The sequence below is a fragment of the Aplysia californica genome, unplaced genomic scaffold (assembly GCF_000002075.1).
Source record: "Aplysia californica isolate F4 #8 unplaced genomic scaffold, AplCal3.0 scaffold00128, whole genome shotgun sequence".
Lineage (NCBI taxonomy): Eukaryota > Metazoa > Mollusca > Gastropoda > Aplysiida > Aplysiidae > Aplysia > Aplysia californica.
Window position 1 is genome coordinate 394,286 of NW_004797398.1, and position 24,864 is coordinate 419,149.

General features: G+C 39.8%; 2 protein-coding genes across 3 annotated transcripts; one reads left to right on the forward strand and one right to left on the reverse strand.

Annotated features, from left to right (window-relative positions):
- Positions 1–207: 207 nt before the first annotated feature.
- On the reverse strand, positions 208–17,481 carry LOC101859478 (probable assembly chaperone of rpl4). Its single transcript, XM_005096385.3, has 11 exons — positions 17,314–17,481; positions 9,893–9,990; positions 8,800–8,946; positions 8,277–8,429; positions 6,529–6,623; positions 5,938–6,061; positions 5,004–5,105; positions 4,028–4,096; positions 3,089–3,229; positions 2,293–2,368; positions 208–397 (listed from the first exon to the last, which is right to left on the reverse strand). The coding sequence occupies exons 1-11, from the start codon at positions 17,360–17,362 to the stop codon at positions 318–320; spliced, it is 1,134 nt and encodes a 377-aa protein (XP_005096442.1). The 5' UTR covers positions 17,363–17,481; the 3' UTR covers positions 208–317.
- Positions 17,482–17,493: 12 nt separating this feature from the next.
- Positions 17,494–23,967, forward strand: LOC101859701 (swi5-dependent recombination DNA repair protein 1 homolog). 2 transcript variants are annotated; one of them, XM_005096386.3, is made up of 4 exons: positions 17,494–17,593; positions 20,106–20,211; positions 21,138–21,734; positions 23,639–23,967. In XM_005096386.3, exons 2-4 carry the CDS (start codon positions 20,158–20,160, stop codon positions 23,816–23,818), a joined length of 831 nt encoding a protein of 276 aa, XP_005096443.1. In that variant the 5' UTR covers positions 17,494–17,593; positions 20,106–20,157; the 3' UTR covers positions 23,819–23,967. The 2 variants fall into 2 exon arrangements, with proteins under 2 accessions (XP_005096443.1, XP_005096444.1); XM_005096387.3 differs by lacking the exon at positions 17,494–17,593 and adding an exon at positions 17,600–17,780.
- The last annotated feature ends 897 nt before the right edge of the window (positions 23,968–24,864 follow it).

The following is a 24,864-nucleotide window of genomic DNA, read 5'->3' on the forward strand; positions in this document are numbered from 1 at the left end:
GTGCTTGGACCATAGAAAAAGATCAACTTAACTAAAGATCAACTCAAGCAGAGTCAACTGTATTGTTTTATTACATGATGGCCCATTGGTTAACCTGTAAGACCACACTTTTGTCAACAAGAGCAATAGCATGAACTATCAATTCATTCATGCTCTTTGATACACTCATAATGCATGACATGAAGATAAAATGGAACAAAACGTAAGTGAAAAGTTTCACATTTTATTAATTTATCGGTGACATAGTTTCAGTAAGCCAGAAAAATGCATACATAGCAACAGACATTCATCTACATTTCCATCAATAAAACAAAATGTTACTGATCCATGTCTTCTTCTCCAGAGCTCTCGATCTCCAGATTTCCAACAGTTCCATTCTCTGTCTCCTCTGCATCATCTGTAGAACAACATTTTGTCAAGTGAGCTTGTAAAATAATTGACTTATTAACTTTTATTTTTCACAACTTTTTCTTCATTATTCATAACAATTGGTCGCTTTTAAGCACAAGGGGGCTATCCCGAAAAATGCTGTTTTGAGAAAATCGAAGGTAAAGTTTTTGGACCACTGTTCAGTTTCTTTAAAAGTAAAAGACAAGGAGACTTTTCTCTATAACCAAACAAATATACACAGCAATGAAACCAAACTTCTCTTATAGGTATGGCAATGCCCACTTTTGGTGTAGGTTAAGGTTTCTGGAAACCCCCAAAATATGGGTTAGCCCGCTTGTCCTTAAAAAGTGACCAATTGTTTTCAGATATCAATTAGCAATTTTTATTCATGAGCACAATTTATTGTAAAAATAGAACTAATGAGTTTGACACTCAGTCTAAAAATACTCCTGCTATTCTTTGGCCATTCATATCAAAGAAAATGGCACAATTTGATACAGTAATGTAAAAAAAAAAATAGAGAGAAAATATTAGCATTTTAATATTAATTGAGAGACTAAGTAGAGGCTAATAATAACTCTACAAGTGAGTTTGCCCAAAACTGCTTTTTGAAAGAAAGAAAAAAATGGATTTAATTAAAGTAAAAGAGATTGTAAGGATGAAATTTACTAACTGGAAAATATAGCTACATGCAGGATCTAAAATCAATTAGACCTGTGCAACTCAAATTTTATTTCAATTCAAAAGCTAAACACATAATAAGTTTGATCTAGCAGATGTAGGCTCTCTGACTGCTAGACAGGGAATCTAGAGGCTTCATCGCCAGCCACAAAAGTCTACAGAGCGTATCGCTGCCCATTCACCTTGCCGCGAGCGCGTTCACTAAACTGCCTACCTAAAGACTCACTTAACAAACAGACAAAGTAGTAAAGGAGTGGGAATTGAGTCAATATATAGTTCTTTACCTGAGTGAGGCAAAGACTAAGAGATTTTTTAATGGGAAAGAAAAACACATTTTTTCTGATGAACTGTAAGAAGGAGAGGTCTACTTCAAGCAACTTGTCAAGAAACCTTTACAACCATATGTTTTTACGGACTTGTGGCACTCAGGACTTTCACAACATAGCTCAGAAAAACAAGTTGCCAGATCTGTATACTACTGGCATTATTTTGTCTTTGTAAATGAGAGTACAGTGGAACTTGGATCCAACGAAAACTGAGATTGAACAAAAGAAGTTGGATTCCCCAGCTAGTGGTCAATGTTACAACGATAAGCTAGTCTTGACAAAGATCTACATATAAGAAATTGCGCGCTGGACTGAGGAATCAAACATTGCTGTATGCTAAGCTCTGCACAGCAACATAACTTGTTCGGCAAACAGCATGCTATGTACGATAGATGACACAGGCATGCATTTGAACGAATTGGGCCTTTTTACACAGTGTGTGTTTGGCAGAGTTCAGAGTATTTTCCTAGAATTGTCCAGCATTTCTTCGGTAAGGCATCAAAGAAACAAAAACGCCTCTTATCTGAAACCAAACTACTTTTCTTTCAGAATGTCGAACACATTATACATTATTTGCTCGGAGCCTGTAATTATCTCCACAACAACCTGAAGTAAAGAACACTCAGATTCAACGAAATTGAAGGTTAAATAGCTCTTTACCTGAGTGAGGCTAAGATTAAGAGATTTTTTAAAGGAAAAAAAACCACCTATTTTTTCTAATGAACTGTAAGAAGGAGAGGTCTACATCAAGAAACTTGTCAAGAAACCTTTACAACCATATGACGACGACTTCGTTGAATCAGAGTTCCACTGTATAAAAACAAGCAAGAAATCAAGGGACACTTCAGGAAACTAATTAAAGACTTTTTTGTTCATTAAAAAAATTAATTCTTACCAGGCCCAAGTTCTTGGATCAGTTCATCAATGTGACCAAGTAATTCAGCATCTTCATATTTCACTTTCACATAAACCTGGGGGTGTAAAAAAACATTCACATTTTTTTACAGCTCACTGACAAATGTATCACCAGCCCCGTTTACCGCCAGGTTTGGCCAATGTACGAAAAGAGACACCTATATAAACATAATATTTTTGCCTTTACATCGCCATCCGCCTGAATTGGACCGTCCTCATTAAACTGAAGCAAATTCCCTCCCGTTGTACCGCCAGCGAATTGACCGCCAATGGTACACATAACACACGGCACTCACTGGTTGGTTACTTGATAATCTCCCCCCCCACAAGAAAGACATAGAGATAGAGAAGACAATCCGCTCTGAATACATGTGCATGTACATGTATAGCACCAACAAAAAGACACTTTTCAAACTCAAACCGTACAACAGAATCATGTTCCTTGATGATGGGCAGCAGGGGCTATAAAACAGAGGAACCCTGTTGAAAGACCAGCCCCGCTGTTCCACCAACTTTATGCTCGTCCTAAGTATAAATATATTATATAACTTATATAACTTCAATATTATTATATTGAAGGCCATTCTGAAAAAGACAACACTGTTATTAGTTAACAGAAAGATTCAGACTGGTATACAAAAAGAAATCACCACTCCCAGGAGGAAGCTTTTAAATTTAAGCACCTCAAGCCCACACAAATCTTTTGAAATACTGAAATATTGCAAACCATCATAACAACACCTACCAAGGTTAAATACCCAGTACATGCTACTTACTTCTTTTGCTTTCTGGAGATAATGTCTAGAATTGCTGTAGTACTCCTTTCCATGCAAATAGTTAGCCCAGCCTAGCAAGTACCATACATCGGGTACTTCATCATCTTCATCAAGTAATGTTTCCAGAACTTCAGTAGCCTCCTGATGAACAAAAATAAAATTTTAAAAATAAATATGTACAAAATCAAGAATCAATGATGATAAAACATCCAAGTACAAAATACATAGCATGCAACATGAGGCTCGGTTGTACTCATCATGCCCAAAAGTGAACATCTCTGAACCAGGTAAATGGTTTAACGTAAGGAAGCTTGTAGACTAGACACACTGAACATTCAAAAATGGAACTTACAGTGTTTGAGGGCAACAATGTCAGGTGCTATTAAGCAATATTTCTTCAGACTACCGTCCCATTTTCCAATATACCTAGCTTACTTTGATCTCTGAACTCAACAACACACCTACAGTCCAGTTTGCTGAAACCAAACAGTTAATTCGAACAGTAGTAAACCAAAAGAAAAGAAAATTCACATTTTTTTCCTTCTATTTCGGCAACCTCTCTAACCAGAAAACCCAGGTATACCAAGGAAAATCTGGCGATCATTCAGATTTCAATTCAAGCGGACTCCACTGTATATTATTTAATTTTGAATTGGCTGAAAAAATGCAAAACTAAAAAGAACATTGGGAGGGGGGGGGGGATTTTTTTTCTTTTTCTTTTCCTGTGCTAGAGAACAATAGGAGCCCATCATTCTTCAACCCAGTGCGCAGCTAAAAAAAATGATACTTTTTCGAGAAATTAGCTTTCCAAAGTATCTATCATTGCCTTTTGATAACAGCTTTGTTGAATAGACATTTTTATATTAAGAAGTCACATCTGCTGTGGACATGACTCTGCTATAATCAGAAGTATAAAATTTCTACTTTTCATTAAATTACCTCATACTCCTCCATTTCTATCAATATTTTCCCACTCTGAACACGTGCAGTATATGGTACCGAGCAGACCTGCAATAAAAACAAAACACTACAATGTCAAATGCTGTATCTATTATTTTCAAAGAACATTCAAAGCAAGGTTTTGAACATTTTCCTCTCTTCATAATCTACTCCAAGTTCACAACCTCCTCATTCTCAAATTCAACTTTAACATAAAAACGTGTACATGCATACACAAACACACACATACTCAGTAACATGTGGGCACACACATATCTGAAGAAAGTAAAGATTTCCAGAGAGATGCTAAACAAACTAAAAGTACTTGCAAAATGACTAGCTTTCACAGACTTGGGGCCAGGTCACTGATCTGATATGATGGATTAAAAATTCACAATGTTCTGCTCAGTAAATAAAAAGTAGGCTATTTATTCACAGGTGTTTTCTATAAAAACATATCAAAGGTTTCATCATACCAGCTGATAGAAAGAAACACAGATGTATATGAACAGAAGGAGAGATCAGCAACACGATCTAATTAACTGTATCCAAATGGCAATATAAAAGATACAGTATAGCATCAGGGTATTTCATACCCCCCCCCCCCAACATCTCTAATAATACATTGGTTAAAAACCCCAGAATAACGAATTCAAATCAATTCTCACGATAAAATGGGTTCCTGATTCATAAATGAATGGATATGAACACATGAGCACTGGAGGTACAGGTAAGTCCATTAACGCTTCACAAATAAAAATCCAGGCAGCATCCTTATAAACATTGTCAGCAGTCAAACTATGAGACAAACGGGCTAAATTGTATCAACAGTCGAGCCACTGTGAACAAAAAGTAACAGAAAGAGTGCCCTAATAAAGAAAATTAACAACAGCTGACATGCATAGGGCTCAATATCACCTCATTCCTAAGGAGAAGATGAAGCTGTTAGTCTTAAAAAACCTTTGCAACCTATTACCTCAACAGGATCAAATTCCTCTTCTGGAAGTTCCCCCGTGTCTACAGCTTGAAGCTTTGGCAACCATAACGACACACTTTTCTTCATTGCCGCCTTTGCTTCCTGAGGAATACATTCCGTAGTTTTGTTAGAATTCATTCAAAGTAAGATATATTTCTTCTTTTGATTCTAGAAAAAATGAAATGATGTGGTTCAGCACATTAAAAGAAAAACTAATGATATCTACACAGTATGGTAAATTACTGTCATACTCCACATACTTCTGCATCTCACTTTCTTACAATAAATGCCATTATACAAGGTGTCCAAAACGTTGCATACCATCCAGAAACACACTTATTGTTACAGATACTCAAATTGAGCACCATTTTCATTTATACAACTCTCTACTCTGGACGGGCCGGGCCGGGCCTGTAGAGTGGCCACCACGATCACCAGATCTTACTCCACTTGACTTTTTCTTATGCGGACATCTAAAATCTGTTGTGTACACGAAACGTCCACGCTGTCTTGACGAATTGAGACATGCAATCACAAAAGAGAGTCACAGCAACATCCATCCAGATACCCTTAGGAAAGTTAAAAACAGCTTTTTGCGGAGAGTAGAGAGTTGTATTAATGAAAATAGTGCCCATTTTGAGCATCTGTAACAATAAGTGTGTGTCAGGATGGCGCGCAACGTTTTGGACACCCTGTATATTGAAGCACAAAATATAAATACCAGCATATCAATACAAACAGCCTGTCTCTGTAGAGTATGCCAACTGTCAGACCCATAACTGGATATTCATAGACCTACACAGATCATGAGATATGAGAACAATCATAACAAATGAAAATTATATGTCACAATGAAATATCAACATGTACATAATGAAAACATAAAAGGTAGATAAATATATATACAACTTCAAAACAACTACATGTATTTCACCTCTTTTTCATTCTTTGACATCAAAAAGCTGGCCTTCACTTGCCATGCCTCAGCATTGTCTGGATCTGATGCTATTGCTTTTTCCACAAATTCTTTGCACTTCTCCTCTGCTTGATCATCAAAGCTGGAAGAAAAAATGGGTCATAAGACAAAACTCTGAACAAGCATGGTTGAAAATATTAGTGTTAGTATTGAAATATTTTACTGCACTTGAATTTGAAATTTAAAAAAAAGCACAAAGAATCCACGACGACCAATATTTGCAATTTATTCAATAACAATTTACATGGTTTAAAAGATTTGTTTACTTTAAACATTTCTGAATTCTTTGACAGAGACACATACATTTTTTAAAAATTGTCTTGCTATGAAAGTAAACTTACAAAAAAGTAAGAAACAAATCCACAATATTATCAGTGATCCACAATGCTAAACATTTTTAACCTAACTGGAAAAAAAAAGGTACTTGGGTATTTTGACATGTGCCAGTAGTATACACAGTCACACACAATCACACAAAAGTTAACGTTATGCACACCCACATGAGTGTATACAACACACATCTGGCACATTGAGATCAAAATGTCTTACCAGCAGTCTGTCAAATAAATTTCAGCAATAGCACAGTATGCACTGGAGATGTCTTTTTCAGAAGCAGACCTGTCATTACTGCATGCAGCTGCAACCTGAAAAGGCAAAAAGTGATTATGGTACATACTGAAATCCTGTAACCCTGTCCACATGCCCTGGTCTTCACATTTTAGAATACTTCGAGCGCGAAGATCTCTTTGAAACTGTCAGTATTTCTAAATAAAAGAATTTTGACAGACTGCTATGTAAAAGCGTACGGAACGGATTAACGAGTAAATTTCCTCTTTGGAAAGTGGTGGCACAGATAGTAAAACATGACGTACGCATAGGGTTTAAAAAGAAAACAAACTAACAAACAATTCAAACCACAGAGTACTACTACCTTGTGCACATCAAAAGTAAGACCTATCAACAAACTAATGCCAAACTGTAAGCTGAATGCTTCATCTCGGCATCCAGCCAGCTAAAAAGATTTTTAATGTTTAGCAAAACTCAATTATTCTGCAGGGGATTTAGAGGTGCCTGTCAATACAATTGTATGTATACAGTTGAACCTGCCATGACGGCCACCTGTATAAACGACCACTTTCCATTTCCCCTTGCGTTTTTTCCATATAATTCAACTGTGTACAGCGTAAAACAGTCACCTGTCCAATGCGGCCGCGGCCACCTTATTTTATCAACCCACAGTCAATTTTACCTGCCTGAGCCTGCCAGGCGTGGTCTTGCTTACCCCGATGCTTTGTCAAAAATTTTTAATCAGCCCCTGACACTGTGAACGGGCCGTCATAATCCATTCACCTGTTATTATTGTTAGTCCCTCCAAAGAATGTTTACTCTAGTTGACCAATGGGTAACCGTACTTTTCAACTGCTGCTGAGGAAAGCGTGGGATCCGTCATAACCTATAAGCCCCACCCACAACTCATAATCAAATCGTATGTGAGATAACCGGTCACTGTTTCGTTCACCTAATCTGTAACAAAGTAACAATAGATGTTAACGTGAACTAGCAACAGAAGCATTGCTCTTTCTCCGAGTGGTAGCGACCAAGTGTTTGTTTTACCATGGCTCTTGATCATCGTCTAACATTCATTGATTTTAAACAAAACTTATTTTACAGCACAACCAGTAAACCAGAACATCATTGAACATGACACTAACTCAGACCAAGGTAAGTCACACACATGAACAAGAGCATCTCAGTGAAACAAGACTCAATAATGCTGGCTTTGCCCTTTAATACCAGACATTAAGAAAGACACATTAGAAAGCATAAGTAAATGGAGACTACTGAACCAAAAACAGAATACAATAATCATTGAGGACTAAAATCAAGAAAGATGAGGCTAACAGAATAAAAACTGGAATTTTGACAGAGTACACCTGAGGATATCTATCTGACAGAGTTCAGTTACTCAGGCACTCTCACAGACCACTCTACGGTATTAATAGAGAGCAACGGACACCAAGTCATGCCACTCTGGTAACTGTATAAAAAATGTGAGTCAAAATCCACACAGAGAAAGCCATGCTACTCAGGAACTCTCAAAGAATAAACAACTGATGAGTAACTAAGACAAGTATGTATTACTCAAAAATTGTTAAAGACTAAACCAATAGCTGGGCTCCATAGCAAAGACTGAAGATTTATGAATTTGCACAGACTGAAGACTTACGAATTTGCACAGACTAATTTTCATTTAGAATATAAAAAAACAGGTTTCTAACATCATGGCTATTCCATACCTCCTCTGCTTCCTTTGACTCTTTCTCCTTGATCATGAGTTCAATTCCCTTCTGGTAGCATTGTACTGCTGTGGCTCCCTCCATGAGCTGACCAAGAGTCATGTACTTGCTGAACCCAGATTCTGGACACACCTCCACAGCACGGCCCAGACACTAAGAAGCAAATCAACACATGTAGGAGGTGTTATTTATTGGAATTTTTATGACACACACAATTGATTCAAATTTTAGGACACCAGCACTGAGAACATTGTGGAGGAAACTAACTCCTTTCCAATATTCCACACTTGAAGAAAATAACAATATAATGGGGAAAATAAGCCTGCAAAATCGCCAAAAGATTTTAACTCATGAATTATTACACACATAATGAACAGAAACTATAAACAAAAATTAAGAAAAGTATAATGGGAACGCAACAAAAGATTATTTTTTTTCAGTCAACACCAAAACAACAAGCTTCAAATTAAAATTTGGAAAGTATTTGTCATTACTTGAGTACAAAAAAACTAAAAACTCTTACATGCTTTGCAGACTCAGCATTGCCCAGTTCAAGAAGGAGAGAAGCTGATGTTTCAAGGGCACGGACATTATCCGGTTCTGTCTCTAAAGCTCTCTGGCAAAATTTCTGAGCAAGCTCATAATTGAACTCATCAATTAGCTGTTCAGCCTATGGAATACAGGAATCAAAATTATTATCAAATCACACATATATATATACTAAACAAATAAGCTAATTCTTTAACAAACTAAATTAGGCAATATCTTTAAGGAGCAACATTCATTGGAAAAGATGACGTGATACAATATATAGATCATAAATTCACTGCCACAAAATCTCAAACTGCTTGCATAAACCTACTCTCTAACATTAATATGAAAGGACAAAAGTGTCTAAGTAAAATGCATATCACTATGACTATGAATGACTACTGGCACACATACAGTGCTCAATTTTATGCCTACTAGGGTTTTGTCTGGGTATGAACAGAATGCCTCGAACATGAAAAATATTCAGATGACAACCAAAAAAAAAAAAAAAGAAAAGAAAAGAAAAGTAGATGAATGAAAGTCTTCATACTTTAATTTGACAAAAAGACAAAGCAAAATAAAAATGGAATAGGAACAGTCATAAAAAGGAGTTTCATATTTTTTTTACATCAACCTTTTCTACTTTACTGAACATTTTTTTTTTTAAATCAAGATGTTTATTTAGCTTTGATCTCAATATTCAGTACAGTCAGGCAAAGTCTATAAGGGATGCAACAGTTGGAATTATCTGAAAAGGTCCATCTTCTAAAAATCATGTTGAAGATTGCAAATATGATGACCTACCCTTTATGCACATCAATAAAATCAAAGCAAAAGCCACCACATTCATCAAACACTCACTGGTGTTGAATGTGAATGTGAAATTAAAGTCTGTGATTGAAAACAAACAAGACCAAATATAGACTGCACCATTAAAAACTGATGCATTGACAGCACTCAGCCCATTTTAAAATCTTTTACCTTCTAATTCAAAATATCTGAGCAAGGCAAACAAGAAGTGGAGTACAAATACAAAGCACAACTAACAAAACCTTTCATGACAGATGAAAATCTTAAGCCCATACCTTGTCCAGTAATCTGTCAATAGAGTGTGCTGCATCAGTTTCCTTTTTATCTTCTGCAACTACTGATGTCACTGTTTTGGCTGCTTTTTGCTGCTCATCTGTTCAAAGCGACAAAACAGACAGTCAGATATATACACAGTACATTATTATGTGTTCGATTTTGAGACATCATATTCAATATCAGTCGAATCTGCCTTAACGGAAAAGAGTGTAAGACAGAAACCTGCTGAAACAGAATCCCCTCTTGATATTTCCTCTTTAATTAGCTGTATAAAACAGAAGGGAGTGTATACAGACCCGGTAACCGGGAACAAAGTCACAAAGTATACAGACCCGGTAGGGGAACTCTTTTGTGATTTCGGAGAGTTTCTGCGCCCTCTTGGCTCAGGGTAGACCTAGGTTCTTCTAGATCTGTGGCCTAGGTCTAGATCTAGACATAGGCAGAGAGACATAAATCTTTGATCTAGTTTCGCGGCTAGATCTAAATGAAGATTGCGGATGTCTTTTCGATGAACGATCGTTTTTCCTCCGTTTTGGAGTTGGGGGAATCGCAAGACCCAATTTGAAGAAAAGAACAATGTCATAATTTCAATCGAGCAGTCACTCTCTCTATTTCTCTCTCTCTCTCTCTCTCTCTCGCTCGCCTTCTCTTTTTCTTTGTTTGTCTCTGTCTTTCTTTGTCCCCACCTATTTCACACTCTATCTTTCTCTCGTTCCCTCCTGCCAACTGGGGCATGTCATTACATTTTGCTAGCACCCCTCTCTCTCTCTCTCTCTCTCTCTCTCTCTCTCTCTCTCTCTCTCACACACACACACACTAGATTTCTACCGGCTGGGTCTGGGGGCTGAAACTTCCCGAAATCACAAAAGAGTTCCCCTACCGGGTCTGTATACTCCATGACTTTGTTCCCGGTTACCGGGTCTGTATACACTTCGAAAACAGAAACCTGTCCAACGCGGAAAAGGAAAGAAAAATTCGCTCTCTTACCAGGGCTTCACCTGACTAAGATAGAAAATGCTTTGCCCGCTCAGCCCTGATTTGAAAAAAAACTTGCAAGTTTGGTTCAGCAGGCTCTAAACTTAACGCCATGCTGCCGGGCGAGGAAGGGGGGTAGGGGTGCAATTTGAGGGTAGATGTTTCCATGCTACCCTATCTATGTGAGCCCCGAGTGATGAAGATGGTCATGGTGATGTGGGTTTGAAATCTCACGAGTGCCAGTGAAAGTGCTCGAGTGGCGCTCCAGCATGGAAACTTTCATTGATAGCCAGAGGCCAGAGGTGTGAAATTAGTTCAACCAATGCCTGCCGCCCTGGTCGTACGGCCAGCCAAGAAAAAAGTTCCTCTAATTGTTGTTACATGGGAGAGAGAAGTGGCATTGGTTAACTCTGCTTATGGCACCGATGGGCGGGGACAAGGGTAGAAGCAAAAACATTTGTTTTTTATTTTAATAGGTCAAACAGCACTCCTATGAAACGCAAGCACTGGTGGCAATAGATTTATAAGTAAGACTGGCGCATGTCATTATCAGAGAGGATGTCACTTGAGAAGTATGAAGTTTTGACCACTACTTGCCGACCGGACAATTTAAGCGACTCTTGATCCCACCGGCTGGGCCGTTGAAACCCCCCTCCACCTCCCCCTAAAAATTCCTTGTCTAGGACAGAATATTTACCTGACTCCCATGTGATTCCATCTTACACAGGTTCGACTGTGTATTAAACAACTCTCACAAAGCTCAGCGTAAGACACTATTGAATATTTATAACATAGGGTGGCCATTTTGGACAATTTCAACAGTTTTGAAGTACAGTCAAACCTGTGTAAGACGGCCACCCATTGTCAAGGAGAAAAGTGGCCGTATAAGACAGGTGGTCGTCTTAGGCAGGACTGATCAAGATAAAGAAAACAAACCATTCCATCTGAGGCCCCAGTCGAAAGTAGCCCATTATGTTGTCTTTGTTGGTGTTGTTGTTGTTGGTTTGTATTTCGTTTGTAATTTTTATTTTGTCGCTGATTTTGTACAAGGGTGACAATAAAACAAAATGTATCAGACAAGGAAGACCGAGTGCCATGTTAAAACAAACACATGGGTCGTCACCACTCGGAGAAAGAGCGACGCTTCTGTAACAAGTTCATGTTGACGTCCTTTGTTACTTTGTTACAGACTGGGTCAACAGTAACCACTCATCTCACTTAAGATTTGTGTATGAGTTCTGGGCGGGGCTTATGGGTTATGAGGGATCACACGCTTACCTCACCGGCAGCTGAAAATTGGTAGCTATTGGTCAACAGTGGGAGGGGCCTACGCAACATGATCGGTTGGAGGGACTACCAAACAACAACGATAGGTGATTGAATAACGACGGCTCGCCCACAACGCCAGGGGCCAAAGCACAATTTATGACAAAACGTAATGGATTCACTAAGGTGACCGTCTTAGACAGGTATTATTGCTTAGTATGATAGGGGTTGTGTGTTAAATTATGGTGGCCGCAGCCGCGTTGGACAGGTGCCCGTTTTACACAGTTAAATTATATAGAAAAAACGCAAGGGGGGAAATGGAAAGTGGCCGATTGTACAGGTGGACGTCTTATAGAGGTGGCCGTCAGGGCAGGTTCGACTGTATTTTATTAGGAACCAAATGGGAAATACTTCGTTTTCTCAGAATTACAAAGTTCTATCTCACATTTTTGGCCGCTTAACTGAGTTACTACTAAGGCCATGAGGTTAGAAACCAAATGTTCTGTGTTCTAGATCTATCAAAATCGTAAGATTATTCTGAGAAGTTATCAAGATAGGGCAGCCTATTCAAAGAACTGCATTGGAAAAAGCTTGAAATATTGTAAAACTCAGAATTTTTAAAGTCAAATTTCTCTAAACTAGGTACTGAGCAAATAGAACTTTGAAATTCTGAGGTAGCAACTTACTGTTGAACCTGCCTTTAACAGAAACCTAATAAAAGAATCTCCCCGCTTCCCTCGATAACTTGCTTGGATTTACTTGGATTCAGAGCTAGAATCATAGCAGGCGGCACATGTCCATAGCTGCTCATCTCTCCTTTCCAGCGTCCACCTCAGGGTCTTCCTGCTAATTGTCTCCATGAGGAGCTGGTTTGAGACACGCCTGACCACTCCTCGGAGCAAACTTTTTTTCGCTGTGCCCCGCACACACTTTCCTTTTATTGTGTCGAGTGTGTGGGAGTCTGACTCCTCTTGGTTGTGAAGGCTCTCCTTGCATCTGGCGATCACCATTGGTGGGTCGAGCATGATTCGGCCATTGGGTGCTGCTTTGCCGGCAAGTTCATCAGCACGCTCATTTCCGTGCACCCCGACGTGACCAGGGCAGAACACCCATGTAATTCTTAGGAGGTGGCTATTTGCAATGGAAGCTCTCCAGTCACTGTAGAGCCACCCACTCCTGATTTTTTCTAGGGTGCTCATCGAGTCTGTGACAAACAGGGCATGTTTATACGCTTCCGTGCTGATCCATTCCAGAGCCTCTGTTATTGCCTTGACCTCCATTGCCATGCTCGACGTAGTGCACTCGTAAGCTCCAGACTGTTTTTTAATTATCCTACCTACCGTCAACTCGAGCACTGAACGCCCATCCAGATTACTGGCCACGCCTCACTGATCCGTCATTGAAGACAACAACATCACCCATAACTGAATTTTCCTCTACGATGGCCACAATTTCCGCATTAGTTGCACTTGCTGGCCACTTGCGACACTCTCGACCTAGCGTAGCTATCACCTTCATGAAGTTGCTCATGTCTTTCTCCGGCCTCATCCAGTCACATCCTCTTCTTATGTCCTCGATTTCACAGCACATATCGGATCGAGAGTTCGCTCCGCCTGCACCATCCATGAAGATCCTCTTTTCAATCTTTGGCGTACTTGGTTTCCTATTTTCGGAGGTAGAGGGTGACGTTCGTCTGCTGTTACTCGAAGGTAGGCCTTGACTTGTGCTAGCTTGTGTCGGTGGGTTAACGTTGGCAGGTCCAGCAGATATCTCATCGCTGATGCTGCTGTGTCACGGGTGCATCCAAGAACAGTTCTCATTCCTTCATTTTGAATGACTTCGAGGCGATTTAGTTGGGTTTTGGATAGGGTGAGCATACCAAGGCCATAGTCCACTACAGACAGTACAACCGCTTGAAGCATGATCATAAGGGCGCGTTGGGGCATAGATGCAGCCATCACTCTCAGTGCAACAAGTCCTTTCCTTGCTCTGGTGACAATATTTGTCACACGGTCTTTTGCCGAGAGGGTGCGGTCAAAAGTAATGCCCAGGTACTTCAATTTCTCTTGCCTTTCCAACTGCGTACCTTGTATATTGACAGTAGGCATGATAGCCTTGACTGCTCTGTTGTTGAGACTGGTCCACAGTACCCCTGCCTTCCCTCGATAAATTCCTCTATAATTCACAAAGGCAAAAACCTGCAAAACCTGGAAACAGAAAGAGAACATCCTTCCCTTCGGAGGGTTCTGACCAGTCAAAGACTGAAAATAATGCTTTGTTCGTGCATCCCTTAGATACATTATTTAATTGTTCTGAAACAAAATTCCCAAGTTTGATTCCATCACTTCTAATCTTTACCATGATTTACGCCATGCTGCCAATTGTGGGGGTGGAGATGCATTTTGGATGAGTGAAGCTTAGAACTCTAGGCCTACTACTACTTGCGGACCATTTAGGCAACCCTTGATCCCACCGTCACATCGTGTGTGGGTTGGCCCTCTGGAGACCACCCCTTCCCTCCCCTTAATTAATTTAATGTCAGCAGAGGCAGAAGGCGGATGACAGTACAACACGGCTATAGCGAGACATTTGGTTCCAGAAGAAAAATTCAGCTGTAGGCAAGTTCCCGCTATAGAAATGCAAAGGGGAAATTACCCAAAATTTCTAAAAATCCACATGATTACCTCCTTTCCATATCAATAAAATATGCACTTTAGATTAGCCTTCCTTTTCTTGTCAACTTCGTTGATTATCTCGGCCTTTAATTCGAGTGAGAAGCCTTTCCTTTCGTCTTTGCTTGAAGCCATCTTTTCCTTGGTCTCATTGCTTGTGCTATCTATTGTACTGGTAGGCCCACGGTAGAACTGGTAAAATGGATGCGTGTGTATATCTCTGAGCATCAATTATTGCAATTCAATGAATCAGGAATCACACACGACACTCTTCTCTTCATTTTACCACTAAGGCATAGAGCTGATGCCTTGACTGCCATCTCACTTGAGAAGTCCAAGTGTCTGCCTGCAACAAACCAACGCAGAGCCTCTGCAACAAAATCAGTGCCCACGCGGACAGGCAAGTCGAACTGGAGAAAGCATGCCCAGAACCTCATAGCCGAAACTGAACTGGATACATACCCACGCGAGGAGCTGGTTGTTTTACCCCCCCCCCCCACACACAACCGTGGAAGGCTGCATCATGCAACGTGACTTTTAGCACCGATCTTGTCGTCGACTGCAAGCGTGCTAATGAATCAGCAATCAGGAAAGCAGCAGCAGAGGCTACCATTCGATCGCTTCCCCTGCCCGATGTAGAAGTCTGGACAGACGGTTCAGCTAAGCACGGTACCGAGTACGGAGGCAGTGGAATACTGATCAAGACTGGTGATACCGAACTCGACCACCGTGTACCCGCGGGCCAGTATTGTTCCATTACAGGGCCGAGCTTGTAGCTCTCGATACAGCGCTGGGTAGCTTGTGGCACTTCATTCAGCAGGCAGCCTTCCGAACAGTGTACGCATCCATGTATGCACTGATTCCAGGTCAGCAGTCATGCGCCTCTCATACGGCCCTACCAACCAATCGAAAAGGTGGCATGCTCAATCTGGCAGCATCTGCACACCCTCTGTCAAAGCTCCGAATGTTCCATCCACTTACAGTGGATTCCAGGCCACGCTGGACTGGCTGGGAACGAGGAATTTGACAGCTTCGCCAAAGAAGCAACAGCGCTTACCCAGATTGACACGCCAATCGATTTCTCGACAGCTAAAGCCGTCATCCACCGGTCGACCCGCGTAAAGTGGAAGAGAGAGGCGAAACCCAAACTGCTGTTTGCCCAGCCGCCATCATACCAGCTTGAGGCCTCGCTCAGACGACAGGACCGCCGGCTTCTCTTCCAAATGAGAACTGGGGGAAAATCGCCCAAGCTGAGATCATATCTCCACAAAATTGCGCCAGCAGACAACCCAGATCTGTCTTGTCGAGCCTGCAAGGAGGAGGATGAAACTATAGACCATGTGTTCCTGAGATGTCTCGCCAACTATCGTGCCAGAACCCGTCTGCTGGGACATTTCAGTAACCCATTTTCATCACTTTTAAAGGACCCCCGGGCAAGTGTTGAGTTCCTGCTTGCTGTCGGCATCTCTGACCGTTTATGACGTCCCAGCGACAGAAGAGAGAGAGAGATACTCTTCTCTTCTTTCACTTTTTGGTCTACCCTATGGCCAATAGATACACGCTCTCATACTGAGCTCCAAGCTACGGCACATCATTTTTACTTTTGGAGTGGCTCACGTAATCATGGTAATGCGTCTCTCTGCCGCCTCCCCCACCTCACTCATCACTGCACAGGCCAATCACAACGCCTAACCAGCTAGAGCTCGCTCGATCTCACTGTATCCGAGTTCGGGCCTTTCCTTGCTCCGCTAAACCTGAACACAGGTAGCCTAATTGAATTTAATCTATATTTAAAAAAGGGGGGATTCCGGTAAGGTCCCGCTGTAGCAGGTGCCGTTAATGCATAGACTATAGATCTAGCAGTAGACCTATATCTAGATCTAGATCTATAGAGTCATGTTCTGCTGTAGATCTTTTTTTTTCTTGGCTTCTTAAATTTTGCTTTACAATTCCCTTGACTTGAACTTGGACAAGTTTGACAGTACCATTTATGTCTGTTATAATACAGTATTATTAAAAACTAAAGTTGTTCCCGCATCCGATTCGGACATTGGGGATCGCCATGTTTAGTGAAACAACTTCCTGGGCCTTCGGCATTGTGATAGGGTGGCCAGTTCTTTTCCACGCCGCCTTTACTTCCCCAAAGTCAGGTACCCATTACTGCTGGGAGGGCAGGAGGGGGCGAAAAAAATATGTGTCCAAACCGAGGCTCGAACCCGAACTTCCCGCTTCGGAGACGAGCGCACTAACCGCTCCACCACCGCACCCTCTAGATTCTAGATCTAGATTAGATCTACACTATTATTACTAGACTCTATTACTAATTCATTACATACATGGTATATATATATTTCATTCACTCTACTGTCACTGCTCATCTGATCCTCGCAGTTCCTGAGCCAGCGACAGGTCCTGATGATGATTACAACTTACAAGCACAATAAGAAGTCCAAAGTTGATCAACAAGTAGCCTACTCAGCAAACTCTTAGAGTGTATAAAAACTCACCCTGCAATAATGACTTCTTTTGTTTCTTTTTAATATTCTTCTTCCCCATCGTTTCTGTTGACACGTCTGGACTCGGGATCAAGTAGAATGTGCAGTGTGTTGTTCAAGGCACACCATGTGTGTAAAGTGTAAAAGCCATCCTTCTCGCTATCTTTAGCTACTGACCTTAACGACCCGGAAGTAAACATGCTGAGCTCATGAGCTGGCCGATCCCCCGACTGAAGGCGAGAGAGGCACGAAATACGAAAAATCTGATGTCAACAATAAACAATAACACAATGTAAGCCAAGAGTCAGAGACTATTTTACCCTATTTGCCTTTATAGAATTAAGTTTGACGACAGGGCCCAAGGTATGTAGATCTACAATAATTTTGGCAAGGCCAATAGTCTCACTGGAGCCCCAAGAATTTTGATGGACTTTCGACTGCCAACTTCACTTTTAGAACCGGTCTGCTGTAGCCTGTGTGTAAGTGCTGCCTGCTACACAGTAGGCTGAGTAGGCTAGGCGGCGATTGTTAAAAGATTCCAGCGTATAATTCCGATGTGTGTTTTTCATAGCCTCAGTCGCTTTGGTCCCTAACCCTAACCCTGAAAAACGCACATTCGCAATTTAAACGCGGGACTGAATTTAACAATCGCCGGCTAGGCTGTGTCAGCCCTCAGAAGTAGGTAGAGTAGAGTTAGCAGAGAGTGTTGGTGGTAAGGAAGGTCTCTGCTACACTACGACTACATACACAGCTAGCTGTCGAACCTGCGTTAACAGAAGCCTGTCATAAAATGGAACCTCCTCACCCCCCTCCTTGATTTGATCAAAATTCCTCTGCCCGGACAGTACTGTTGATCTAGAATCTAGAATCTAGAAGTCTAGGCTAGTCCTATACTCTATATTACTTTCATACAGAAACATGCTCAATCTGTAAACTGAAGCAGAATGGCATGGGAAGTTCCTTCCCTTGGCAATGGAGGGTTTCGACTGTTACTAACAACTGTAATAATGTGCAGTGCTGGTACGAATTGGAAGATCAGTTTGGTTCGGCTAGGTTTCTGGCGGCTTGTTCAGTGCTCACTACGAATACTGAAATAGATCTAGATCTAGACCTCAAACCTGCTCACGGCCTGCGTTTGTTTTTGAAGGTCATTATTGTTGGTTTCTTTCTTTTTTTTTGTTGCTTTACCACAATGGTAGCTTTTGCCTCTCCTTGGAGGAAAATCTGGCTAGCTCGGACAACCAATACGAACCAAAGCAAATCGGTCCTACCAATGGGCACATAGACAGAAAATGTGGAGTTGCTGAATGAAAGAAAAGGCAGAAAAAATGATTTTTCAACTCTGCCCTGATTTGAAACAAAAGCTCCAAGTCTGGTTCCACTGTGTTTTATTTTATAAAACTAAAAGAGTGGCGTGCCAGATCAGTGCACAGTTCAGAAACCTTCACTTTCCTGGGTAGCCAGAGGTGTGAAATTAATTTTACCAAGCTGCCTTACTGCCTGCCACCCTGATCATACAGCCTGCTAAGAATAAAGTTCTTGGTATCGTTGCTACATGCAGGGAAGGATCTGGCATTGGTTGATTCTGCTTACAGTACAGAGATGGGTGGGGCTACGGGGGGAAACAATGGAGACCGTTCAAACATAAAATTTATGTTTTTTACTGGTTAAACGGTGGTAATTTTCATTTATTTAATATATGAGATGCAGCTACTGGTGACAATTATAATGTAAGATTAAGATTAACACACTATTTTATTATCAGAGGAGAGGTTAGGACACTAGGGTGATGTGAAATAATGACCACACAACTACTTGCATACCGGACGGGCAACCCCTGATCCTACCATGTTTGGGCTGGCCCTCTGGAACCCCCCCTCTCCCCCGTAAATTATTCCCCTCTTCAAGATGGAAAATTTCTAAGATGGTTTTTTTTTTTCTAGCTCCCCTGTAATTTCATCCTGGAGAAGTTTGACTGTATGTATTTGTATAGGACTCCTTTCCTAGTTCAAATTATTAATTAAGTTTTATATAAACAATTGACCTTACGTTTTTTACCTTGAAAATTTATTGAATTTTGTAGAATCTGAAATTTTATCAGCGCACATGTTTGAGATTTGACAACATTTTTTGTTCTTAATCTGACTGACTCCGCCCTTTGCTTTGCCTTTTTAAGATATTTTATATTCTGTGTGTATATGATGCATTTGTGGTGTGGAACACTAAGTTAAAACTAGTGAGTGTGTAGTAATAAAGGGTATAGAATGTGTTCTATGTACAGTTATAAACTTTATAAATTTAAATGTATTTACTCATTACTCTAAGTTGTTACAATTGTCCAAAGCTCACCACTTACACAAAATCCCTGTTCTAGAGACAACAGAGCAGGTTATGCCATGCTCTGAAGTGCCTGCTGCAAGCAGTTTACTGACAGCTAATAATGTTCTGGTGTGAATTGCTTTCTTTTTTCTTTCAATTTCCAGCTTTTTTTTCTCCTTCTAGTCTCTGACTGAGAGTACACTTGATTAAATTAATGAAACAAGTCTACAAGTACAGTCGACTCCTCTTGGGTTGAACTCGCTAGTTGATCTTTGGTTAAGTTGATCTTTTTCTCGGGTCCCAGAGCCTCTTCTCCTTTATAGATCCCAACAGTTCAAGGTGAACTTTAGATGAGTTGATCTTTTTTTCACTCCCCCAATGACATCAACTCATTCGTAGTTGACTGTACAACCTTGCCTTGTGTTGTCGTGACTAAGATCAAAGAAAAGAACATTGTGCAATTTTTACTGTTTGATTTTGCCCAGGTTGTAACGAAAGGAATCCAGTATCTTAACCAGCGAGGATTAAAAACTGAAAATGGACAGAACACCTCAACAGATCGTCAAGAACAAAGACCTTCCTGGCAACAAGGTGACCTAAAGCTGTTTGTGGCTGTGCAAAGATATCTTATGGAATGTGCCACAGTTATAATTTACATGACTTTGTTCATATGTCATATATGGATAAGTTATTGTGTATTTCAAGCACAGTGGAGTCTGCAAACTGAACATGGTTAATCTGAAAACAATGTGGTAAACCAAGAAAATGGAATCCCTGATTTTCTTCATTTTGACCTTTGATAGAAAAAAAAACTATCAGTTAGTGGAAATATTCCTGTTTGTGAGCCTGAAAAAATTTAGATAATATGAATTTATAACAATAGATTGTGTGGCTGTTCAGTTGATTAAAAGCAAAATAACAGTGCTGAAGAGAAAACGCAAGGAACAATGTGCACAGCTTGCAACTCAAATTCCAATTACCTCTAAGAGGTGTGAGAAAAAACTGTCAAAAAGTAAAATTTGCTTCAAACATGGCATTCCCATCTCTACATTGTTGACAATCATCACACTTTGAGTGACCTCTCTTATCCAAAAACGTGGCCAAACCACAGAAAATCCAGCTGTACCTTAGATTTTATACCATCGTGGCACAAACCGAACATTACTTTTGTCTAAATATAATTTGATTTTTTAAAAAATTGGCACTTCGAAATTAAAAAGACTTTACCTAGTATAATTAATGTCTCAAGTGTATGCTTATTGGGCAACTAATGACAAAATTTCTTTTGTACTGACATCCCAAATAGTAATTTCTTATTATTGACCACCTTTCCTCCCCACACACACACACACCACCACCACCATATTTGACTGAGTGAGTAAAATAACTTTTGGATGTAATGTAATGCTGATGAAGGCTCCAGGTGAGTGTTAATTCTCATGGTTTTAAGAAATAATTTCCCCTCCCTCTAGCCTCTCGTGACTAAATATACACCAATGTCTACTGCATTTTCACAGATGAGCTCCAGTTTAAGGGAAAGGTTGAAAAAATGCGGGCGCTATCATCCTGGAACCCCTACTTCCATCCACTCACCGCAGACTTCACAGTTTAAGACTGAAACTGCAATTTTAAATAACTGCATGAACTCGCCAACAGCTGAGTTCACTCCTTCTAAGGATGTGCTTCAAAAGAATCATCTGTTGTCAGCAGTTGAGGGTGATACCAACTTCAGGTTGCCTTCTAAATTAAAGACATTAAAACCAATCAAATTTGAAGACAGGATAAAATCTGTAGATCAGACAATTGATGGAAATTCAAAAACGCAATATAGTGACAGTTGTGATGTGGGTACTTCTACGCATGTGTTGACTGATGATCTGAGCAAGAAAGTCTCTACAGACACCTCGTCAGACTCTAATTGCATTGACCCTTCAACTAGTGTGCCCCAGTCCCATTCAGATGTTGTTGAGGGGGATCATTTACAGTCGGACCCCTCTTGTCAATCTGAAGACATGGAGGAACTTTTAGCAGTGAAAAAGACGTTGCAGTCCGATCTCTTGAAGCAAGAAGAATGCCTGAGAAAGCTAAAGATGGTCAAAATGTACAGAGAAAAGGTTGAGTAAACACGTCAGAGTTCCTTTTATCCTGATTTAGAAGTGAAGACTTTACCGTTGTAGGATTTTAATTTTTCATTTTGTTTAATAGTCGTATAAGTACACTATTCATTGTTTTCTCTAAGAAAATGTGGGTGGCTAGAAGCATTACTGATATGTATAGCTTTGTCCATTTCATTTACTCCATGTCAGCTTATTATATCTAGCATTGTATGACCTTCATTTGATAAAGGTGTCAAGTGCTAACTTTCTGTGTTGTGAGTGGTTGGTGAGCACTCTGGTTAAGTATTATCCTTTTACTTCTTCTCAACTTCTTTTGTCCTAAATTGTTCCTTTCAAAGTACAGATAATTAGAGGATACCATTAGTATGTGCTGCTTCTTTCCTTTTCCTGTTCCGAACTGTCTGTCTATCCTGCTTTTACCTCCTTTGTTTGGTTCTCATCATGTCAGTATGTGCTTTTTTAACTCAAACTAAAACTGTTGAATTGTGGCAGTTATCGTTGAAATTCAGTTACAGTTACTCTGTGGTGTTTCTTTGTTACAGCTGCGGAATAACTGATGACAGTGGCACTTGCTACTCAGAATTCTTGAGTTTTTTCATCTCTCTCAAGTTACTCTTTGATAATGCAACTGATTGTTTTCTTGTCTCCTTATGTTCTACTCTCAAATGAAAGCAAGATATGCCATTTCTGCTCAGTCATATGAGAGATGTTTTACTCAGGTTTAGAGGAAAATGTATGGCAAAGTGGAGTAGATTACAAGTTATTGGACTATTCTTCAGTATTTTGATATGATAATTCTCTGTCCTGCAGTGCCTCTACAAGTACTAGTGTTAACAATAGCTTCCTCAATGCAAACATACCAAGTAATATACTAGACCCTTCCCTTTACCCTGCTATTTCAAAATGCTTGGCTAAGGGGCAACATATTCCTTCATATATTACTAATATTAGGGATAACACTGCAGTGAGGTTTCAGCTATTTCTTACAACTTACAGGTACAGTACAGGAAACGGTGACCTTTGATCATTGTCACCTGTGAAAACATAGCTACGGAATTATAGATTACTTTACTATTTTACTTTTGCGCCTCCCAAAATGACTCCCAATGTCCTGTTGTAGGAGGTAATATTATTGATAATATGTGTCACAACATGATGGAATCAGGCGCTCGTCAATTTTTGGGGGTATTGAGTGATAAATATCATCTTAAAGTTAAAACTTATTCATTTGTCTTGCTTTCAATGAAAAAATTACCCATCTAGTTTCAACACAAGTGGAGATATTTTGGATTGAAAAAGGTGGGGATAGATTCTCCTCTTATCTGGTTTTAGAGGTAAAATTAGTGAGAAAATGGCAACCAAAGCTTGGTAATTTCCAAAGTTGGAGAGTCCATGGAAACTGTAAATCTACATGTTTGTGCCTTTAATCAACATTTTTCTCTTAAAAAAACCTCACCGGAATTTGTTTCTAAATGAACATAAAAGGTGTTGAGCCAAAAAACAAAAATTTGATAAATATTGCCAAGCGGGAAGAAAAATGCTGTTTTCATCTCTTTCATTATTTTGACGAGCGCCTGATTTGACCACAATGCCTCACATATGTGTGACTCATGTTTCAGCACTTCTAACTACTGTAGAGTAGATTTGAATTTTTTAAATTTTCAATAAAATGATACTTTGAAAACGATTTCAATTGAACATGACATGTTCCCGTTCTAAAAAATTGTTCACAAAATACGCAAACTTCCCATCACAGACGTGCTTTACAATACAACTATGATTTCTTTTTTTGTCATTGCAAATGTTGTGGTTCTGAAAGTTGGATTGTTTTTCTCCTTGTTTACTCATTTCAATGTTTCTCCTCTCGTATGTTACATTCTTGTCTTTCTTCTTTACTCCAGAATAATTTGACAGAATTGCAGAAGCTCATCGACACATGGAGAGATGTATCTCAAAGGGCATTGACTGATTTGCTGGAGCTGCAGCCACCGCCCCAGCCTCACATGAGTGATCTGATCAGCCACCTTCAAATAGATCCAGAGTTTATCGGATACAATAAGGAGGAAGAAGGGTTCTCATGAGAATTTAGGAATGGCTACGGAGTGTGTTCTTTACTGTGAAATAGAATCTGTGACATTTATAATGAGTGAGCACACTCGGAGTAAGGTTATACCTTTACATTTGTTGTTATTTTGCCTGTGATGAATTACAACATTCTTGAAATTTTCACTTAAGAGTGTTCAGTGTTTTATTTATTTTCGAGAAACAGTATTTTCACCATAATTATCCATGGATGTGGAGATTCCCATTGATGTGTGAAAGTTAGTTGTTTTTTTATAGTTAGAATTCTGTAGAGAGGCCTGTATAAATTGGTAGCTATAGATTTTATTTTTTATCACAGTTTCTGTTCCTGGTTTTGAAGTAGAATGAAATTGAAAGTAATACAAGGTCACTAGTAGTACAGCTTGTCTGCCATACTTTGCTGGGCTGGCAACTTTGTAAGAATGCCTGATTTCAGAATTTCAAAGACAGTGCTTTATTCTTTGCTATTTTCAGCTTTGGGCGACAAAAAATTGCTGCAAAGATACCGTACAATGTCCTTGGAGGACTTAAATATAATAAATCCCTTGACATGGGTGAGAATAGCTCCTGACAGACTCTTTTGGGTTTTGGAGAGCAGCAGTCACAGTTGACAGCAAGTCATTAGAGTTATGAGCCTCTCGAATTAAAAGTTCTGAAGCCAAGAGAGAAGCCCTAAGCTTTGTGCAATTGCGAGTGGAAGTGAAGCTTATGCTCAAAATGTAGCAAACTCTTTTCAGCCAACATTGGATAAGATTGTTATCTTGACCCTCATTAAATTCTTCTATTTTGCTTCTGAATCGTCTACAGATTGGTTGTTGTCAGAAACTGGCAGACAAACTACAGTCTAGCATGCACACAGGAAAGATGTACACAAACAAGCACACAGCGAGCATTTTCCGGGTTCTGATTTTTTTCTTATTCCTGTATATCTGTCCCTGTCGTTTTATGCAAGAAAAATTCTGCAAACTGAGCCCAAAAATGTGAAATTATGCGATTTTGTTAATTTTAACAAAGAATGATAAAGGAAAATAATAGCGAAATTTGT